At 51.8% G+C, this 15928-nt stretch overlaps 1 protein-coding gene across 4 annotated transcripts in view; it reads left to right on the forward strand.

The window, feature by feature from the left end:
* Tspoap1 (TSPO associated protein 1) overlaps positions 1-12371 on the forward strand; it is a 25649-nt gene extending 13278 nt beyond the window's left edge. For 3 of the 4 annotated variants that reach the window (XM_029484063.1, XM_029484065.1, XM_029484066.1), the window contains 16 exons: positions 912-1742; positions 1890-2041; positions 2364-2729; positions 2816-3055; positions 3443-3631; positions 4163-5002; positions 5625-5724; positions 5809-5972; positions 6586-6754; positions 7264-7338; positions 7732-7764; positions 7920-8023; positions 8112-8183; positions 8391-8495; positions 9106-9162; positions 11224-12371. In XM_029484063.1, the coding sequence (XP_029339923.1) occupies positions 912-1742; positions 1890-2041; positions 2364-2729; positions 2816-3055; positions 3443-3631; positions 4163-5002; positions 5625-5724; positions 5809-5972; positions 6586-6754; positions 7264-7338; positions 7732-7764; positions 7920-8023; positions 8112-8183; positions 8391-8495; positions 9106-9135 (3470 nt within the window). In that variant the 3' untranslated portion in view covers positions 9136-9162; positions 11224-12371. Of the gene's footprint in view, positions 1-911; positions 1743-1889; positions 2042-2363; positions 2730-2815; positions 3056-3442; positions 3632-4162; positions 5003-5624; positions 5725-5808; positions 5973-6585; positions 6755-7263; positions 7339-7731; positions 7765-7919; positions 8024-8111; positions 8280-8390; positions 8496-9105; positions 9163-11223 lie in introns of those variants that run through there. The other variant, XM_029484064.1, reaches the window with a different exon arrangement.
* The last annotated feature ends 3557 nt before the right edge of the window (positions 12372-15928 follow it).

Raw genomic sequence — 15928 nt, forward strand, 5'->3', positions numbered from 1 at the left:
AAAAAAAAAAAAAAAAAAAAAAAAAAATATCACTAAGTAATCCAGGCTAGTCCTAACTTCTCATCCACCTGAACTGCTAAGAGTTGAGATTATAGATATATATTGCTACTCCCAGATACTTCAGCTTTTTAATATGAAAGTTTCTAAATATGTAGAATACATCCAGAGGGGTAGGAGTGTGGTTCATTTGATAAGAGCATCTGCCTACCATGTGCAAAGTTATTGGCTCAATCCCTGACACTGTGTAAAAGCATGGGCGATGAACCTTCTTTATCCTAGTGTTTGTGAGGGGTCTGTGTTTATGTGTGATCAGAAGCTCAGAGTCATCCTGGGCTACACAGTGAATTCAAGGCCAACCTGGGCAACATGAAATCACAACAGAATGAAGCAAAACAAAACATCAAAGCACAGGGCTAAGAGTGTCTACGTGCCTTCCACCCAGGTTTACAGTCGTCTACACCTTGTCATGTTTGCTTGATCTGTATGTAAGTGGAAAAAAGAACTACTTTAAAATGGGCTATGGACATCATGACATTTTTCCTAGAAATAGTTCAGTATTCGTTGCTTTGGAAGCCACATAGAAATTCCCAAACTCACTACTTCCCAGACTGGACTTATTTAGACTCTGAATTCTAATGATTCATATTTTAAGTGATCCATATATGCAGTAAGATTTAAGTGGCAATGTCCCGAGGGATGAAAACCCTGTCACCACACCCACAGAAGTCAGGAGAGGCTCTCTAATTAAAACCTTGATTGCCCTCGTCTCTTAAACTCACCGGCGGGTAAAGGTTGGCTGGCATCAGATACTTATGAAGTAGCCATTGAGAAACCGCATGACCAAATCAGCTCTTTTTTGCTTCTTCTTTGTCTTTCCCTCCCCTGCTTTTCCCCCACCTTCCCTCTGTCAGGGGAGCTCATGGATGGCCGAAGGGGCCTGGTCCCTTCCAACTTTGTAGAGCGCGTGTCTGATGATGACCTTCTGTCCACCCTCCCTCGGGAGCTGGCTGATTCGTCGCACAGCTCAGGCCCCGAGCTCAGTTTCCTGAGTGGAGGCGGGGGTGGTTGCAGTAGTGGGGGCCAGAGCAGCGGGGGACGTAGCCAGCCCAGACCAGAGGAGGAGGCCGCAGGAGATGAACTCAGTCTGAGCCCCCCACCAGAGGGACTGGGCGAGCCTCTGGCTGTGCCTTACCCCCGACACATCACAGTTCTCAAGCAGTTAGCCCACAGTGTGGTGCTGGCCTGGGAGTTGCCTCCTGAGAGAGTAGATCTGCGTGGCTTCCATATCTTTGTCAATGGGGAACTTCGTCAGGCCTTGGGGCCTGGGGTGCCCCCCAAAGCTGTGCTTGAAAACATGGACCTGCGGACTGGGCCTCTCCATGTGTCTGTCCAGGCCCTAACCGGCAAGGGCAGCTCAGACCCTCTGCGCTGTTGCCTGGCTGTGGGTGCCGGGGCTGGGGTGGTACCCAGCCAGCTGCGGATCCATCGGTTGACAGCCACATCTGCTGAGATCGCCTGGGTGCCGGGGAATAGCAACTTGGCCCATGCCATCTACCTCAACGGAGAAGAGTGCCCACCTGCTCGCCCCAGCACCTATTGGGCAACCTTTTGTAACCTGAGACCTGGCACACTCTATCAGGCCCGAGTGGAGGCTCAGATCCCATCTCAGGGGTCTTGGGAACCAGGCTGGGAGAGGCCAGAGCAGAGAGCTGCTACCTTGCAGTTCACCACACTTCCAGCAGGTATGTATGTGGGGATAATGGTGTCCTCCAAACCCAGGAAGCCAGGCCATAAGGGAGACTGGCCTTGCATGCGTTCTCAGGGATGTGGCCATCACTTCTGTCAGAGAGAATCCTACGGTACTTCTTCCCGTGCCTCACCTCTTCCAGGTCTGCCTGATGCCCCACTGGATGTGCAGGCTGAACCAGGGCCCTCTCCTGGAATCTTGATGATCAGTTGGCTCCCTGTCACGATTGATGCTGCTGGCACCTCCAATGGCGTCCGGGTTACAGGCTATGCCATCTATGCTGATGGGCAGAAGGTATGGCTTGGGGACTCCAGCTGTTGAAGCCTGAGGGGCAGCCTATGGGTCTCCTTCCTCGCTATGCTTAGTCAGAAGCCTATCTTCCTGACCTGGCAGAGATTCACAGTCCTGGTTTTGGGGCTCTGTATAGTAAACCCATGAAGAGCGTGGGTGTTGGCAGCCCATGAAGGACTGGAATACTTGTACTCTGAAGCCATGTGGTTAGGAGGACCAAGAAAGGGGCTTGGGAAAAATGCTGTCAGGATGCCAGCCGCTGTCCATCCTGATGCCCCACTTGGCTCTCTTAGTCTCCCTTCCCTGTTTTCCTTCTTCCCTATAGATTATGGAGGTGGCTTCCCCCACAGCAGGCAGTGTGCTGGTGGAGGTGTCCCAGCTGCAGCTGTTGCAGGCCTGCCATGAGGTGACTGTACGCACTATGTCACCCCATGGCGAGTCCAGTGACTCCATCCCGGCCCCCGTTGCCCCAGCCCTGGCTTCTGCCTGCCAGCCAGCCGGGATGTCCTGTCTCTCACCACGGCCAAGCCCAGAGGTCAGAACACCCCTTGCTTCAGTCTCCCCAGGGCTTGGGGATAGCAGCTTTCCCCTCCGGCATCCTGTCCCCCACGGAACTCAAGATTTCCCTGCAAGTCTTTCCATAGAGATGGCCAAAGGACCCCGGGAGGAACTGCCAGCCCCTTGCTCTCAGGTACCTGTCTCTTCAACGGGAAGCTTGACGTGCAAGTTGAAGGAAGGGCTGGAGTTTGAGCTCCTTCTTGACGCCATCCATTGCAGGAAGAGGCTGGGGCAGCTGTGCGGAGCATCTCAGGAGAGAAGAGGGCTATCGAGCCAACTCTGGGTCAGGAAGGCCCTGACCCTGTGGCTCCTTCCTTGGCTAAGCAGGAAGTGGAGTGCACTTCAGGAGATGCTGGCCCTATACCTTGCTCCAGCCAAGGAGAGCTGACCCAGAAGGAGCCAAGTATTGAAGCCTGCCATGGGGGAGATCTGGACTCCGGGCTGAAACTTAGATCTGAGGTAGAACTGGAGACATGCTGTGTAGAATCAAGACTTAACCTCTCTACACTGCCTTGGCTCCCTCTGCTCTGGCCTGCCTCAGGTGCCCTCCTTGGCTTTGTATAGCTGCTTCTTTGTTACATTTCTCTTGATTCTGTTACCTGTTATACTCTCTAGTTTACCTTCCTCCACACCTACCATTGTGAGTTCTGACCATGGCTCTGTCCTCCTCTGTCAAGGGACCCTTTATGATTCTGGCTGGGGTTGACCCTTCTTAGAGTCCTTCTCGATTTTCCTTCTTTAACTCTGCTCTTTTTTTTCCCCAATGTGATATTTCTATTCACCCTCCTGCCATAGCCTTCTGAGTATTAGGATTGCAGCCATTAAGCACTGCCTTGACTTTTACAGAAAGAAGATATGTCAGAGCTTGGAGTTCGCCTGGTGAATTCCCTCGTGGATCACAGCCGCAACTCAGACTTATCAGACATCCAGGAAGAAGAGGAAGAGGAGGAAGAAGAGGAAGAGGAACTGGGTTCCAGGCCTTGTTCCTCCCAGAAGCAGGTTGCTGGCAACAGCATCAGGGAGAATGGAGCCAAGGTAATGGGGTGGGGAGGAGCTGGTGGGCCCCAGACCTCAGGCGCTCCACAGGTCTCCATTCCCATGGCAGCTGCTCCAGCAAGTCTAGGTGTGTGGCCTGGGTCCAATCCTAAGTGGTGGATGTGAAGAAGCTCAGGGCGGCTGCCTTAGGGAGTTGGAGAGGGGACCACATTTCATTTTTCCCCCTACTCTCCCAGATCTCTCGGCATCCTAGTCCTGGGGAAGCTTCTCAGACAGGGTCTTGTGCCGGAGACTCAGCAGAGGGAATGGAGAATTCTCTCTGACTGCTGCAGCTTGCTCCCTCATGCTCCTGACCCACAGGGACCTATGCCCTCCTCTGTTCAGCCTGGACACGTGTGTGACTTTGGTCCAGCCACTGTCCCCTCTGATTCTTTCCTCTTGGCAGGAAGCTAAGGGTGGGCTGGGTGTGTGGTCCCAACCCCATGTCCTCCTTTGAGGGCAAAGGTCGCAGACCCCTCATCTTTTCTGGTGGACTTCTCTTTCCTGCTGCTCTCTTCTCCCCACTCCCAGCCCCAGCCAGACCCCTTTTGTGAGACTGACAGCGACGAGGAGATCTTGGAGCAGATACTGGAGTTGCCTCTCCAGCGGCTCTGCAGCAAGAAGCTGTTCAGCATCCCCGAGGAGGAAGAGGAGGAGGAAGAGGAGGAAGGGCTGGAGAAACCAGGGCCCAGCTGCTCTTCCCAAGACCCTAGCCAGCCTGAACTTGCATTGCTAGGGCCGGGCTGTGATAGCAGTCAGCCCCAGGGACCTGGCCTGTGTCCCTTGTCTCCTGAGCTCTCCGGGGTCAGGGAGCACCTGGAGGATGTGCTGGGAGTCGTTGGTGGAAACAACCGGAGGAGAGGAGGTGGCTCTCCGGAGAAACTCCCAAACCGCAAGCGACCTCAGGACCCCCGAGAACACTGCAGCCGGCTTCTTGGCAATGGCGGGCCCCAGACCTCTGCACGGCCGGTCCCTCCACGGGAGAGGGGCAGCCTCCCTGTGATTGAGGGCACCAGGGTTGGACAGGAGCCCGGTGGGAGAGGGCGGCCGGGTCTTTCCCGGAGGTGTCCCCGTGGCCCTGCTCCAGAATCCAGCTTAGTCAGCTGCCTCTCTCCAAAGTGTTTGGAGATCAGCATTGAATATGATTCTGAGGATGAGCAGGAGGCGGGCAGCGCGGGTGTCAGCATCAACAGCTCCTGCTACCCCACAGATGGGGAGGCCTGGGGCACAGCGGCAGTAGGAAGGCCCAGGGGACCTCCGAAAGTCAATCCAGGCCCCAACGCCTACCTGCGCCTCCCAGCCTGGGAGAAAGGGGAACCAGAGCGGAGAGGCCGCAGTGCGATTGGCAGAACCAAGGAGCCACCCTCCCGGGTCTGTGCCCGCCCACTCCCCGCTTTGTGCCCGCCCACTCCCCGCTTTGGGCGGCCTCCTGCCTGCTGCTGCCTGGTGGCTCTGCTTGCTGCCTACCAGCCACTCCCATTCCACGCTGCCACCTCCATCGGCAGAGCTGGGGCGGGGCCTACGGGCTGCCTCACCTGTCTCCTCCCACCTACATTCCACTGCTTTCTGCTTCTGCTGAACGGAACTGGGATGCACACTATTCTGTTATCACTGCTGCCTGCCACACGCCACCTCCGGCCGGGTGGCCCTTTCCTCTGAGTAGTTAGTTGTGTCTTCAGAACACTTGACTGTGATGCCATGTCCAGAGAGTCACCAGCCCTGATGCTGACGGGAGACTGTCCTCTCACACTCTCCTTGGCCACTTCAGGCCCCTCTACTGCACTCATCCATTGGGGAGCTAGGCGCCTCCGCCCGTCCTTCCACCGTGGGCGTGTCTGGTGCCTCAGCGAGGCTGGGCCAGGCCCCTGGCGAGGAATTCTGTGCTCCTGTTCTGCTGTGTTGCTTACGCTGCTGCAGGGGCCAGAGCCGGGGAGTGTGGGCCACCACAGGGGATAGAATGTCACCTCTGCCCTCTGTTGCCCTCTCTTTGCAGGCAACAGAAACTGGGGAGTCCAGAGGGCAGGACAACTCTGGGCGGAGAGGACCCCAGAGGAGAGGGGCCCGGGTGCCTAGGTCTGGTACCACTGAGCTGGGTGAGCATCTAATTGTGGCTCGGGTGGATCTAAGGGAGCTTTTTCCCTGCTTTGGATGGAGCTAAGTCACTGCTGTGTCCCTAGCCCTCTCCACAGCCCCTCCAAGGATCCCCCAAGAAGCACCACCTCACCAGGACCTACCTGTGAGGGTCTTTGTGGCTCTGTTTGACTATGACCCTGTATCAATGTCACCGAACCCTGATGCTGGAGAAGAGGAACTGCCCTTTAGGGAGGGCCAACTCCTCAAGGTGACTAACTCACTCCGTGGGGCCAGAGCTCCAGTCTCTAGCCAGAATCTTCTCCGAGCTTCCTCTTGCATAAGGTTGAGCGAGGCTCAGCGAGCATGGCTTTCTAGAGCCCGATGGTTGAATTTGGTTGGGCCCTGCTTCTGCTTCTGCCCGGGGGGCGGGGAGCTTTGAATAGGTTGTAGAACCTCTCTGGGCCCCAGTTTCCTCTCTGGTAGAATGGGAATCGGTCCTTATGATTTCCCAGAGTTGCCTGTAGAGTGAAGGATTCAAGGTACACACAGCACTTCAATCTGCCATATGGTCAGCACAGTGGGACTATCTGCTGGTTAATATTAGCATGTTTATTATTCCCCCAAGTATTGATGGAAGACTGTCGTGCTCTGGGGCTGGAAAGATCCAGTCTGGGGTGCTTTGAGGTAAAGGCTGGGTAGACAGCAGCTGGGGGAGGGTACAGAAGCGATGACTTTCTCAAGTTCCTCTGAGTCCTAAGTCTTAGCTGCTTGCCCTCTCCTCTGCTCCAGGCTGCAGAAGAGAGCACTCTTCTTAAGTGCGGTGCTACCAGGTGCACAGATAGGGCAGAACTAGTATCGAGACAACCGGTCTCTGCTTCCAGGTGTTTGGAGACAAAGACGCTGATGGTTTCTACCGGGGCGAGAGTGGGGGCCGTACAGGCTACATCCCCTGCAACATGGTGGCTGAGGTGGCTGTGGACAGTCCAGCAGGGAGACAACAGCTGCTCCAGCGGGGTTTTTTGCCCCCAAATGTTCTCACCGAGGCCTCGGGTATGACCCTGCAGCTGTTCCTCACCCGTTACCACTCACCCTTGGTTTTAATCGAGTCCCATCCTGAGAGGTTCAGATGTCTGTGAGGGCTCAAGGTGCCTCATTTGTCCTAAGTTTAGTGGAGCCACTGAAACCTGGCATGCCTTCCCCTGGCCCCGCCTTTCTGCAGCTGGCCCCAGGGTATTGCCTGTTGAAGAGATTGCAAAGATGTAATTTAGGTCCTGAGAGTCAGTTTAGCTCTTATTGCACATATGAGGTGCAGGTCCTTAAGTGAACTCAAGTATGAATGCAAATAAAATAAAATAAGGAAAGAAACTTGCTCAGAAAGCTTAGAGGACAGGTGCATGCCTTAGAGTTCTTGCCTAGTGTGCAAGGTCCTGCACTGGATTCCCAGCATTGTAAAACAAGACAACAAGGACACAGGAGCCCTGGGAGAGGCCTCTAGTCTGCCCTATTCTCCGACCCCTGCCTCAATTTCTCTCTTAGCTCTATCTGCCTTTCTCACTCAGGAAATGGTCCCTCTGTATACTCCTCAGCACACAACACACCCGGGCCTCCCCCCAAGCCTCGTCGGTCCAAGAAAGGTAAAGACCCCCATGGTACCTATGGCCCTTCGTGTGGGTTGGGGTGTGGCAGCACCATGTGACCCTTTGAAGGGACATCTGCAGGATTTTGAATATTTGAAGGGATTAAAGCAGACTCTCACCCACATCCACCCCCTCAAGTGGGGGCCAGTGGCTCCCGTGTACCCTGAAGCATGGTGCTTCACTGGCTCTGGTGGCTCCGTGTACCCTGAAGCATGGTGCTTCACTGGCTCTGGGTCTCAGTTCAGTGCTGAACCAAAGGCCTGTGTTGACGTTCCGAGTATCTCTCCTCCTGTGTCTGTCATGGGAGGGTGAGTACTCTGTCCTGCACCACCCCAGCCTGGGACAAAGAGGGAAAGGCAGGCTGGACTCAGAGGCACATTCTCTCCACAGTGGAGCTGGAAGGTCCTACACAGCTCTGTCCAGGTGAGAAGCCATCTTTGGGCAAGTGTCTGGGAAGAGGTAGGATATGGAGGCTGCACTCTTCGAGAGTGCTGGCAGTGGGGTGGTGGGGGCAATTTGAGGTGGTGACCATGGGGCGGTGTATGGAAGAGTTCAGGAGCCTCTTCCCTCCCTGATAGGTCCTCCTAAGCTGATTCATTCTGCTGCCCAGAAAACCTCCCGACCTATGGTGGCCGCATTTGACTATAATCCTCGGGAGAACTCCCCCAATATGGATGTGGAGGTGAGGGCCCTCAGATGATACCTAGTGATGGGGAGCGGGGTCACAAGGCCTTCCCAGGTCTGACATCTGCTCCTTGCTCTCGTCACAGGCAGAGCTGCCCTTCAGAGCAGGGGATGTCATTACTGTGTTTGGGAACATGGACGATGATGGTTTCTACTATGTAAGATCCTCGTGGGGAAAGGAAGGTGTACTGTGCTCTGGTTCACCAGCTGGGCACGTGTACGGGCAAGCCTTCCTGGCAGAAGGCTGGAGATGAGCTGGATTACTTCCCGTAGTGGGGATGCTGGCCTCAGGCTGTTCCCCAGGGTCTCAGGGTCAAGGGGACGGGACTGGGGACTTCTCAGTCTCATCAGCATCTCCTCCTCAGGGGGAGCTGAATGGACAAAGGGGCCTGGTTCCATCCAACTTCCTGGAAGGCCCTGGGCCTGAGGCAGGCAGCCTAGAGTCTGGGACATCTCAAGCCGAGAGTCAGGTCAGTGAAGAGCTGGGCTACCAATTCAGCATTTCAGCTCTGTCCTGCTGGTGTGCTGGGGCTGGGATAGAATGGCAGAGAGTCTCAGAGATCCGAGTCCATGATACCAAGGAACCCTAAGTGCTCAGCAGAGGAGGGCTCCACTAGGCCACCCTGTCCTCTTATATGCCCCTGTCTGCAGATCAGTAATGGCGGGGACCCTGCTTCTCAGGCCGTCTGACCTAACTGATGATTCCCAGGGGCTGATGCACATGAGGAGCCCTGTGGAAAAGGACCCTTGCCACTAGCCAGTTATTCAGGGTGCTCCTATCTTGCTAGGGCTGGGTGCCTCCCAGGTACCATTTGAAACCAGTTGCCCTGCAAGGTCCGACTTCTTGGGTTCTCTTTACATGGGTCTCCTTGGGATGGGTGGAATGCAACTAAGTGTCCAGACCCAGAGAGCAGGAAGGGTGTGAAGAGGCTGAGCTTCAACCAGAAACCCCACACAGTGGCTACCAACGCAAAGGCTGTGTGAAGCTGGGGCCACCAGGTACCTGTGCCACTCGATGACTGACGGAGAGCATGCAGGCCTGTTGGTAACCCGTCTCCTCTCTTTGTTCCCTGTTCTCAGAGAACGAGAAGGAGAAGAGTCCAGTGCTAGATGGAGCTAGTGTAGAGAGAGCAACATGTAAGTGGGGGACTGGCTTCCGTGTCTCATGTAACCTCCATTCCCCACCTCACCCCACTAGACTTCGCCTCAAATGGAGCCAATGAGTGGGAGAGGGGGATCTTGTCATGAGCCAGGTGTGGGTATGGGCCCTCCGCTCTCCCTGCCTTGCCATTACCCTGGGCAGTGCCAGGTAGCTGTCATGGGGTGGCATGTCATCCTAGCATATGACACTGCACCTTAGCTGACTCCTCCTGTTCTGTCTGTCATGCAGCTTTTAGAACATCATGTGATACTCATGTTATGACTCAGTGGTATTATGATACTATATGGCTGTGGTATTATAATATTGTGATTATTATTGGTGACAGGAAAGTGTCACAGTCACGTCACCAGTAATAATAGTCTTCCCACCCTGGTCCTCTGTGATTCAAACTATTAGACTATCAGACATCTGCTTTTATTCCTGTCTCCTAAGTTTCTTTGCTTAGAGGATAAAAGGGAGAGTTTGAATAGATGAAATCTATCGGCAACCTCAAGCTATTCTTCTTTGGGGCTCAGTGAACCCTTCTTTTTGTCTCCCCATCCCCCTCTTCCTCCCATGAGCCTTGGCTGTAAGTTTATTGACCCGGACTGGACAGAGTCACTCTGTATGTCCTGTTGTTTCCTCTGCCAAGTCACCCATATGGTGGCGGCGGCAGCAGCGGCAGCAGCAGCAGCAGCAGCAGCAGCAGCAGCGATAGCTTTGGTTGTGTACCCAGTCCTTCAGTTCTAGTCTGGGCTCTCTGGTTGGTTTTGGCCAGGAGCTTCTCGAGCTCTTGGCAGCAGTGGGGACTGGAGAGAGAGAGAAAAGAAAACGCAGTTTGTCAAGAGTTGATAAGGCTGAGCCCAGGTTCAGGTGACTGTCATTTGGGAATAGCTTCCTGGTGATTACCTGGTTGGCCAGATTTCCTGCCCATAAGTCACCAAAGAGCACTGCCTGATGGGCCTGAGTCAGGAGGAGACTCAGCCTTGTGGATTGAGCAGGGAGGAGGGTTATCAAGAAGGTACTCAGGGAGGGGCTGTCTGAGAGTCCCCTCAAGGGCCATTCAGGGCAGAGCCTCACCATCTCTCCTTGGCTTGGTTCTCCAAAGACCCACGAAACACTGTGCCTCCTGCCTTGATGGAGATGGTGCCTGACATTTTGTCTGGGAGGGTGTTCCTACCTCTAAGTGTCTTTTTCCTTGCTCTTCCTCCCCGGGCAGAGAGATAGAGGGCTGGGAGAAGAGGGTCAGCTTGGCACCTACAGTGAGGCCCCAGTAAGGGAAGGGACACACCCAGACACCCCGAGCTACCAATGACAAAGCAGAGCCCAGATTCTGTCCCATGGAACTTCCTTAAGCAGGTTCTCATTATCATCTCCCTTCACCTCCATGCTGTGTGTGTGTGTGTGTGTGTGTGTGTGTGCGCATGCGTGCGCGCGCGCATGCCTGTGTATCTTGTAAGTATGTCTGTCTGTCTATGTGTATCTGTATGTGTGTATATGTGTGAGTGCATTCATATCTGTATGTGTCTTGTGAGTGGGTGTTTCTCTGTGTGTATCTGTATGTATGTGTTTATGTCTTGTGAGTGTGTCGATCTATATATGTGTATCTGTATATGTGTATGTCTTGTGAGTATGGCTGTCTGTCTGTGTGTGTATGTGTGATTGTGTGTATCTGTATGTGTGTGTGTCTTGTGAGTGTGTGTGTCTCTTTTGTATCTCTCTGTGTTTAACTGTATGTGTGTGTATCTTGTGAGTGTCTGTATGTGCTTATTTGTATGTGTGTGTATGTGTGAGTGTATCTGTGTATGTGTGAGTGTATCTGTATGTGTGTGTGTTGTGAGTGTGTGTATTTCTCTGTGTGTATCTGTATGTGTATATGTATCTGTATGTCTGAGCGTATGTGTATCTATATGTATGTGTCTGTGTGTATCTGTATGTGTGTGTGTTTGTGTATATGTGTCTGCAGTAGCAGCAAGGTCTGTGACAGAAGAACAAAGGAGCAAAGGCATGGGTGGGAGGAGCTGGCCCTGGCCTTACCCTTCTTTCTTACATTCCAGGACCCCAGAATCACTGTACAAGGGCCTCCAGTGCCCCCAGGCTGGCACTGTGCCCTCAGCTCTGGAAGTTCCTCCAGGACCAAACTGGGAGAGTCGCAGAGCATAGCTGAGAAGAAGCAGGGTCTCCTCGCCAAAGCAAAGGAACTTCTCAAAAGGCTGGGCTCCAGAAAAGACTGAGGCTGCTGTCTGTCCTGCAGACAGAAGTGGCCCTGGAAGTGCCAGATCAACTCACTGGCTGGACAGGGAAACCCAACTCCTGATCTCTGAGCAGACTGGCACTCAAAGGAACCCAGGGGACCTGGTGAGGGTGGGGTTACATGCATCCTTAGTGAGGAGTCCTCTAGATGGGCTCTTCCAGGAGGGAACTGAGCCCCGGAGTAAGTAATCAAGCACCAAGCACTGTCAGATCAGGACTGGACCCACTCCTCTGGATTCCCAGTCTGTTCTCATCTAGTCCTGCTTTGCTACCATGCTCTATAGGTCCCTTCTTGGCCTTCCCTGCTCCAAGGATAGGCCCTGGGTGGAGACAGGGACCACTCTAACGATGGCTCTGGCTGTCCTCCCGATGGATCGTTTGCACTGGACTGTCCCCTGGGGCGGGGACAGAGCCGTGTACATACTCAGTGTATATATGTCCATACTCAGTGCATATATGTACATACTCAGTGTATATATGTACATACTCAGTGCCTCAGTCCAGGTCCTCCCTCTGCTTCACTGCACAGGCCAGGGGAGGAGAAAGGCCATGCCAAAGCGGGCCTGACCCCGCCCCATAGTGCTCCACCCCTCCCTGCCCAGGCCACCTGGCCTCTGTGTGATCCCATCCTCCCAGACCCAGGGGACCAGGGGGCGGAAAGCGGGAGTCGGGTTTGCCTTATTTTGCTCATTGGATTCAACTTCTCTCTTGCATCATTTTCTTCCAGTCCCTGTTGGGTCCAGGGGCTGAGGGAAAGGACGGATTTATGCAGCTATTTTCATACATTCCCTGTTCAGAGTGGGTAGGGGTGTCTCCCCTCACTCTAACCATCCCATCCTTCACCCCTTGTCTGGGCGAGTCTCTTTGCATGTTTTCTTCGCTGTGGTGGGAGATGTTTGATTGAGCCCTCGCCCCCTACCCTGGTCTCCAGGGGTGTGGGATAGTGGGGGGCATTTGTTTAAAAAGACATTTTACTATAATAAAGTCTATTTTCACAAAATTGATGCTGGGCTCTGCCTGGGCAAAAGACTTCTTAGAGGGATGGGTCACGTTGACGGCTTTGGATTCATGGCTTCGGTACCCAGAAGCTCACCTTGACGGCAGCTGAGACCAAAACTAATCAGCACCGAGTGCCTCTCGAATCGTTGCCGAGTCCCTGGGCTGTGAGGCAGGGTAGGATGGTGGCGGAGAAGCACCCTAGAAGGTGATTACAGGAAAGAGAAGAGACAAGGTATCATTTCAAGAGAGTGGGCCGGCCACACAGGACCCTCCCTACCCCTCTTACCAAGTCCATAGAAATAACAGACCTGAGAAAAGCATAACCGATGAGCAGGCACATTACCGAGTCCTACCTGAAAGCAAGAGATGGGCCCCTCCGGCTGGAAACAGCAGAGTTGTAAGAAGACAAACCGGTGGGGACCATATTCAAAAAACCTCGGAGTAGGGTGTACATGGGAAAGTCCAGCCCATTGCTCCATTCCAGAGAGACAGATTAGACAGGCGGCAGCAGCGGCAGCAACACCCCTCCCCCAATCTCCATCCTTAACAAATATTAAGCAACTATAGTAATTGCAATGGTGACATATTAACACAGGAGAGGTAAATGAACTAGTAGACCAGTGGATTGGAACATCTAGAAATGCTCAGTTTATGGTTAAGTGTCGAAAGTAGAATCACACGTCAGCAGAGAAATTACATCAGTATTAAGAGGACTTGCTTGGTGTGCTGGCACACATCTTTAATTCCCAGCACTTGGGAGGCAGAAACAGGTGGATCTCTAAGAGTTCGAGGTCAGCCTGGTCTACATAGTGAGCATTCAGGTCAGCCAAGGGCCGCAGAGTGAGGCCCTGTCTCAAATAGAAAAAGCCAGGTTTTAAGACAATTGGTTGTTTATTTGAAAAGAAATCTTTATGATAGCTTCCTGTTTACATGCACAAAAATTTACAATGAACTAAAAATCTAAATATTAAAAAAGGCTAAGATTTTATAAAAGCATACACAAGAACATATACTTATTACCTTAAAGGGGACAGAGACAAAAACCAAGACTTAAAAGAGAAGATTGTCAGATCTGATGACTTGAAAATGATGTGGAAAATAAATGAAAAGCGATTATGAAGAAATATTCATACCATACAGGAGAATGGTAGGGTTAGAGTTTATGCAGGACACAAACAACTTTTAAAAATCAATAAAAAAGAGTGCCAATTCAAGAGAAAGATGGACAAAACCAGGCAGAAAACTGACAGTGGGCTGCAATGCAAATAAAATAAAAAATATGCCTATTCTCACAGTTAGTTCAAGGAATGAAACTGAGCCGGTATCATGTGACCCCCTGTGATCCCATTTCATCTCTGCAAAACCAAAACAAACCAACTTGGAGACCAGTTTGTAAATAATCTATGGAATGAAAATTCAGAACAGTACCTTAGAGGCAGGGGATATGGAATGGACTATCTCCTCCTCTTAAAAAAATGAAAATGCACAAAACCAAGGCTCAGTGGCTGGGTGCTTGCCTAGCATGTGCGAGGGGCCCAGTTCCATCTCTAGAAAAGGAAACACAAACGCTAAGTCCGTATGGCTGATTTACACCAGAGAACAGGTATGCGTGTATACAAAGAGACTTTCTGCTTCATTGTTTTCAATAATGGGAAGATGTCAGCTTGTATTAAGAGAAAAATTAATCACATAAAAGCCTTATAGCTCAATGAAGAAAAAAATGTAGTAGTAGTTCAAATATATATGTAATAAGTCAAATGACTTTTGGCAAAACTGTGAATTCATATGTGCAAGGCAAATGTTCTACCCCTGAGCCAGGGTCCCAGCCCTAACATAACAATTTGAAAAGTGACATGTTTTTTATTAATTCTTTGAGACATTCGTATACTGTAGTTTGATCCTATGTGTATACCCTTCTCTCAACTCCTCTCAACTCCTCTCAGCTCCATACTTCCTTTCTTTAACCACCCAACTTTGTGTGCATCTCTCTCTTTGATACGTCTTGAGTTCAGTCTGTACTGCTCACATACTCTTGGGTGGGTGGGGGCCATCTACAGAGCATGCTCTACCTGCCAGGAGCCACACCCTTAATGAAAACTGACTCCCCCGTAGAGAAGTAGTTCTGATGCTTTCATTTAATCGGGAATCTGTATTTACCTAGGCTGAAGGTCCTCGCCCCCAGTTGTTTTTTGATCTATCAATAAAGATGCCAGTAGCCAATGGCTGGGTAGAAAGAAAGAGGCAGGACTTCCAGGTTCCTGCAGGCTAGGAGAGAGGAGATGGCAGGAGGAGGAGAATTGAGATACTTGAGAGAGAGAGAGAGAGAGAGAGAGAGAGAGAGAGAGAGAGAGTGAACAGACTCAGAGCTATAGGGGAGATCTTTCAAAATGTAGGCAGAAAAAGAATGTGGCCCATGGAAGGGCAGCCCAAAAGTGTCGAGTGCAGCAAGACCAATGGGCTTCACCAAAGGCAACTAAGTTGAGGGCAGATTTAGAGATTATTGAGCTAGGAATAAAGGTAAGGGCATGCTAGCTACGGAAGTCTTAGAAGAGCCCAGCCACAGAGCCAATAAAGCAGTTTTAAAATGAGCGAATGTGTGTGTGTGTGTGTCTTTCATCTGCAGATCCAAGATAGCTCCTGGACAGGTGTGTGCCTGCAAACCAGCTGAGAACACAGAGTGGTGTAGCCAAAATTACCCACTGTACTCCCTGTCTCCCTGCAACAGCAGCTAGAGGCTGGACTTGGGCTCTTCTCCCGGTCTCCCCATGCTGGGATTTTATCTGGCTTGAGCTTGTGCATGCTAAATGACTTTTTAAGTAGCATAAGAGAAATAGTGTCCTCCACGATGAAGAATGAGCCCAGGGCTTTGTTCAGGCAAATGCTCCACCGCTGAACTACACTCTCAGCCAAAATGTATTGTTGGGTGAAAGAAGCATGTCCCTGAGCAATGTGCATAGAGCGACATCAGTTATGGAAAGTATTCCTCACAGATCCACAAAGGAGTGAAGATAAGGTGAATGGTTTGGAGAGACCAATACAAGCTGGCCAAAGTGTTTATGCTTAAAGAGAGGAGAGGGATCAAAGTTGGAAGTGTCACCGCAACCCTGTGTAAGGGGAAGGGTAATCTTGTCTGTAGGGTTTTTTTTTTTTTTTTGGACCTAGGGTTTCTTGTATCCCCGCTGGCCTCGACCCTGCTATGTAGTCAAGAATGATCTTGAGTTTCTGTCTCTGTCTTCTAAGCGCTGGCATCATAGGTGCATCGTTCTATGTTTATGGTGTGATGGGGACTGATCCCTGGCCTCTTGCATTTTAGGCAAGCACTCTACCAAACGAGCTATATCCTCAGCCCCCTGTGTAATTTAAAACCTTCACTGAAAGATTTTGAAGAAAATCAAGGCAAGATCAATCTTGGTGTGTCTGCACCCCCAATGTCACTGCCTGGTCTCCAGTTTCCATAGCTGGAGATACTTCTTACACACACACACACACACACACACACACACACACACA

The sequence above is a fragment of the Mus caroli genome, chromosome 11 (genome assembly GCF_900094665.2).
Source record: "Mus caroli chromosome 11, CAROLI_EIJ_v1.1, whole genome shotgun sequence".
NCBI lineage: Eukaryota > Metazoa > Chordata > Mammalia > Rodentia > Muridae > Mus > Mus caroli.